This window comes from Haliaeetus leucocephalus, unplaced genomic scaffold, assembly GCF_000737465.1.
Source record: "Haliaeetus leucocephalus isolate CR32 unplaced genomic scaffold, Haliaeetus_leucocephalus-4.0 Scaffold616, whole genome shotgun sequence".
NCBI lineage: Eukaryota > Metazoa > Chordata > Aves > Accipitriformes > Accipitridae > Haliaeetus > Haliaeetus leucocephalus.
In genome coordinates, this window is record NW_010973052.1 from 264,574 (window position 1) to 270,573 (window position 6,000).

A 6,000-nucleotide genomic window follows, 5' to 3' on the forward strand; every position below is an offset into this window, starting at 1 on the left:
CAATGAACCTAAATGACACAAGATTGAGAAGAGAGAAGAAGCTCTGCTATATCTTCCCTAGATCTATTTGCTAAAGGGAATTCACTGCTATGACTTTTCAGCAGAGGCTTTATAAATTTGAGGTTGACATTAAATTTGGTCATGTTTGACCAACTTGATAAACTTCTGCAAAGAAATGACTGGCTTGGTAGATGAGAGGGGGGCAGTAGATATTGTCTCTGTGGACTTCACTAAGGCTATTGATACTGTCTCCTGTAAGATCTTTGTAGACAAGCTTTTGATGTACAGGCTGGATTAGCAGACAGGGAAGTGGACTGAAAACTGCCTGAATGGCCAGGCCCAGAGGGTGGCAATTAGTGGCACAAAGTTTGGTTGGAGGCCAGTACCTAGTGGTGTTCCCCAGGGGTCAATACTGGGCCCAGTCCTGCTTAACATATTCATTAATCATAGAATCACAGAATCATTTAAGTTGGAAAAGACCTTTACGATCATTGGGTCCAACTGCAAACCTAACACTGCCAAGTCCACCACTAAACCATGTCCCTAAGTGCCACATCTACACGTCTTTTAAATCCCTCCAGGGATGGTGACTCAACCACTTCCCTGGGCAGCCTGTTCCAATGCTTGACAACCCTTTCAGTAAAGAAATTTTTCTTAACATCCAAGCTAAACCTCCCCTGGTGCAATTTGAGGCCATTTTCTCTTGTCCTATTGCTCACTACTTGGGAGAAGAGACCAACCCCCACCTCACTACAACCTCCTTTCAGGTAGTTGTAGAGAGTGACAAGGTCTCCCCTCAGCCTCCTTTTCCCCAGACTAAACAACCCCAGTTCCCTCAGCCGCTCCTCATAAGACTTGTGCTCTAGACCCTTCACCAGCTTCGTTGCCCTTCTCTGGACACGCTCCAGCACCTCAATGTCTTTCTCATAATGAGGGGCCCAAAACCGAACACAGTATTCGAGGTGCAGCCTCACCAATGCCGAGTACAGGGGGATGATCACTTCTGTAGTCCTGCTGGCCACACTACTTCTGATACAAGCCAGGATGCTATTGGCCTTCTTGGCCACCTGTGCACACTGCCAGCTCATATTCAGCTGGCTGTTGATCAAAAATTATCTGGATGATGGGGCAGACTGTACTCTCAGCAAGTTTACAGACGACACCAAACTGAAAAGTGTGGTTGGTACACCAGAGAGTTGTCCTGGTATCTAGAAGGACCTCCACAGGCTGGAGAAATGGGCTGACAGGAACATTATGAAGTTGAACAAGAGGAAGTACAAACTCCTGCCCCTGGGGAGGAACAACCCCAGGCACCAGCATGTGCTGGGGGCCACCCAGCTGGAAAGCAGACCAGCAGAAAAGGACCTGGGGGTCCTGGTGGACACCAGGTTGTACATGAGCCAGCAATGGGCCCTTGCTGCAAAGGCGGCCAGTGGTGTCCTGGGCTGCATTAGGCAAAGCGTTGCCAGCAGGTGGAGGGAGGTGATCCTTCCCCTCTGCTCAGCCCTGGTGAGGCCACAGCTGGAGTTCAGCAAGGCCTTTGACACTGTCTCTCATGGCATACTCCTTGAGAAACTGGCATCTCGTGGCCTGGATGGGTGCACTCTTCACTGGGTGAAAAACTGGCTGGATAGCCGAGCCCAGAGGGTTGTGGTGAATGGGGTGAAATCCAGTGGGCGGCGGGTCACAAGTGGTGTTCCCCAGGGCTCAGTGTTGGGCCCTGTTCTGTTTAATATCTTTATCGATGATTTGGATGAGGGGATTGAGTGCACCCTCAGCAAGTTTGCAGACAACACCAAGTTGGGAGGCAGGGTCGATCTGCTTGAGGGTAGGGAGGCTCTACAAAGAGATCTGGACAGGCTGGATCGATGGGCTGAGGCCAATCGTATGAAGTTCAATAAGGCCAAGTGTCGGGTCCTGCACTTTGGTCACGGCAACCCCATGCAACGCTACAGGCTTGGGGAAGAGTGGTGGAAAGCTGCCCGGCAGAAAAAGACCTGGGTGTGCTGGTTGACAGCCGGCTGAATATGAGCCAGCAGTGTGCCCAGGTAGCCAAGAAGGCCAATCGCATCCTAGCCTGTATAAGAAATAGTGTGGCCAGCAGGAACAGGGAGGTGGTTGTTCCCCTGTACTCGGCACTGGTGAGGACGCACCTCGAGTCCTGTGTTCAGTTTTGGGCCCCTCACTACAGGAAAGACATTGAGGTGCTTGAGCATGTTCAGAGGAGGGCAACCAAGTTGGTGAGGGGCCTGGAGCACAAGCCTTATAAGGAGCGACTGAGGGAACTGGGGCTGTTTAGTCTAGAAAAGAGGAGGCTGAGGGGGGACCTTATCACTCTCTACAACTACCTGAAAGGGGGTTATAGTGAGGTGGGTGCTGGTCTCTTCTGTCAGGTGGCTGGAGGTAGGACAAGAGGAAATGACCTCAAGTTGAGGCAAGGGAGATTTAGGTTAGATATTAGGAAAAATTTTTTTACTGAGAGGGTTGTCGAACATTGGAATGGGCTGCCCAGGGAAGTGGTTGAGTCACCATCCCTGGAGATATTCAAAAAGCGAGTGGACGGGGTACTTCAGGACATGGTTTAGTGGGCATGGTTAATGGTTGGACTTGATGATCTTGAAGGTCTTTTCCAACCTAAATGATTCTATGATTCTATGACCAGTTCTAGGCTTCTCAGTACCATGGAGACATGGACATACTGGAGAGAGTCCAACAAAGGGCCACGAAGATGATGAAGGGACTAGAGAATCTCTCCTATGAGGAAAGGCTGAAAGAGCTGGGACTGTCCAGCCTGGGGAAGAGAAGGCTCAGGGAAGATCTTATTAATGTCTATAAATACCTGAAGGGAGGGTGCAAAAGGATGGAGCCAGGCTCTTTTCAGCAGTGCCCAGTGCCAGCACCAGAGGCAACAGGCACAAATTGAAACACAGGAGGTTCCCTCTGAGCGTCAGAAAATGCTTTTTTTTTTTACTGTAAGTATGGCCAAGCACTGGCACAGGCTGCCCAGCAAGGTTGTGAAGTCTCCACCCTTGGAGATGCTCAAAAGCTGGTCCTGGGCAACCAGCTCTAGGTGGCCCTGCTTGAGCAGGGCAGTTGGACCAGATGATCTCAAGAGGTCCCTTCCAACCTTAACCATTTTGTGTGAAGGTTAGAAGTAGAAAACAGACTGTCATACTTCACAGTGCACTCATGTCTACTCTCCATATGTTGAAAAAAAAAATATGAAAGAAACAATTTCAGTTTTGAAATTATAGACCAGCAGTGCCAAGAATAACTTCTGATACATGCCTGTAAGCCCTGTCAGGGAGAATTTAGGCTGCTGCCAGGTGAGAATGTGAAGCTTAAGGAAGTCATGCTACCCTTGAGAAACCATCATCATAGCTAACGCCTTTACATGTGTTACAAAGCTAATGGATCTTGGCTCATACATAGATTTGAGACATGACCTGATGGTTGATCAATCGCTTCCTACCTACATAACTGTCAGGAAAAAAAATTCAGTTTCAAGGAACTTTTTATTTCCAAATTACTTTCCTCTTTATATGCAATGACCTTTAATTTTGAATTATATTTCACAGCTTATTAATACTGTATGCACTTATGCCTTTCTAACATTAGACAACTAACTCCTTTTCAGTTATTAGGGGAAGACTTGTCACCATAGACTTCCATTTGAACTGCTTATTATGCTTATAGTTATGGCATTCTCAATTATCACAAATGGAAACAATTTCATTTTATGAATACCATACCTAAATTTTTAACTGGGTCACCTGAGTAACTTGGATTTATACTGTGTTTCTTAAGGCTGCAATGAAATACATATGGAAATGTATTTATGTATCAACGAGTATTAGTTTAACTACACCAGTCTGTCAAAAGTACGCAGGCTGTCTGGTATTTGCTTTTATATTAGAGTATAATATTTCAAGACCAGTAATACAATAAACAGTGTTCATCTGAGATGCATAGTGTTACAGTGGTACTGTTCCAGAAAACCAAATAAGGTATTTAATTTTTCAGCTGAGACTCAGCTTATTATCTGCAAAGGCTGTGGGTTGCACAGTCTTTAATCACTCCCAGGTGATTATATTTCCTTTTCCATTTTTCTTTACATTTCAAAATATGCTGACAGCACATACCGTCAAGCTAAAATTGCAGTATAAACAATATCTACTGCCTCTCGTATGAGTTATCAACACATTTCAATAAGTAAACATTGTCCAACAGAAATCATCTGATATGGGAACTATGGGAGATGAACATTAATGAGTTAACACTAGGCAGAAGAACCTGGTCTTGAGGCTGGGGGCTTGCAAGGAGGAACCCATCTACCTCTGCAGTATACACAGCGGAGTCTCCTGTGTGTGCAAGCATGACCTCAATGCTAGGGAAAAGCCCCCTATGCCTATTAAACTACTTACAGCACTTCACTGAAACATCTCAGTGTATAAATTACTTAATCCATTTATCACAGAATATTTCATGACTTTGCATTCTCATGTATGCAGAAAGACAGAATATTCAAAGATCTGTTTAAAATGTCAATACAGAATAACTTTATCATAAATACAATCCTGTACTAGAAAGACTTTGCACGGTGTTTATTGGGAAGTGGGGGCGCAAAGCCCCACCGTGTAGGGTATACTGTGCAGCTGTTATGCCATGCAGACAGAAAAGCATACACTTCAGAAGGCAACAGCAACTGCCTGCCTGCTGACCTGTACTGTACATCTGAATGCATTTTTCACACATCCATTGAAGCTACTAAAAACCAGAATACTAGAAATGCAGATCAGAGCCACAAGATGAAAGAGCTACTTACCTTTACGTTATACAGTAAGAGGTGACTACAGTGAGTTTCCAAAAAGTAGCAAGTGAATCAGAATACTGTTCTTTTTGTATTTGATTTGTCCTACAGCAAGAAACCAGATTGGTGAAACTTTTCAGCCTAGATTCCTCCAGAACAAAGCAGTGAGGCTATTTAACAAAGTGAACATGCAAATAGTAGAAATATATTGAGCTGTTTCAAGGTTTTGAGTCTTTTTTTTTTACAATCTCCCACCAGAGGAATGCTACTTACTTACCTTCTTCTTCTGTTTGTCTCTACCAAGTATTTCTGTGCCCTACTCCGACATATTTTTTGATCTTCTTTCAATGCCCGACGTTCTTCTTCTAAATCCCATTCAAAATGAAATGTTAAAGCTCTATCCCTAGTATTGTGTTAAGGACAATGGAAACTGTATTAAACAGCTCATTAAAAGATATAATAGCCTGTTTGACTGACTTTATATACCTTTTTGGGAAAGGGCAAACTTTATGCATGAGATACAAAATGCTGATATGCCTTTTGACTAAGTACACAACAGTTGGTCCCATAATTGTATATTATAGTCATAGCTAACTTTATGTTCATCCAGAAAAAAATGTAATTGCATTTTACTGTTTACAGTGATTTTAACAGAGGCTTTGCACTCATCTTTCATGGTATCAGCAGATGAAAAATCTCACCTTTATTATTTTTATTTGAAGAGACATCTTTGTGTTATCTAAATCTGTAACATGGATACATGTATCACAGGGAAGACCTTTCAACAGTGAAAACAGCCCCCCTCCCATCTAAAGGATTAGTTGTTTACACTGAAATTCATTAATACCACTGGATAAAAGCTCTCCACAGAGCACCACCAGTCCTGCCTCATGTCAGTAATGATTTAAGTAGCACTGTACAGGTGAAGCTTAGAACTTGTGTCCGTATTTCTTATTAGTTAAATTCAAGAAAATAAGGATCCCCAAGTTCGGATGGAAAACACAATTCCCAATGGCAGTACCTCTTAGAAGAGGGAAAACAAGAAAACTGCGAAGTTGTCTGAGAAGTCAACTCTTCTACAGCCGTTTAAAAAACCCAACGTACGAGTTTTATCTCAAGCCACCCCTGAGGCGACCCCTGACGGCGGGACAGTGCGGGGCGGGCGCCTCCTCATCACCCCCCCTACCCCA

At 44.3% G+C, this 6,000-nt stretch overlaps 1 protein-coding gene across 1 annotated transcript in view; it reads right to left on the reverse strand.

Annotated features, from left to right (window-relative positions):
* KIAA1377 (KIAA1377 ortholog) overlaps nt 1-6,000 on the reverse strand; it is a 43,070-nt gene that overhangs the window by 36,690 nt on the left and 380 nt on the right. The window contains exon 2 of the mRNA XM_010578256.1: nt 5,088-5,213. Coding sequence (XP_010576558.1) covers nt 5,088-5,213 — 126 coding nt within the window. The remainder of the gene's footprint in view (nt 1-5,087; nt 5,214-6,000) is intronic.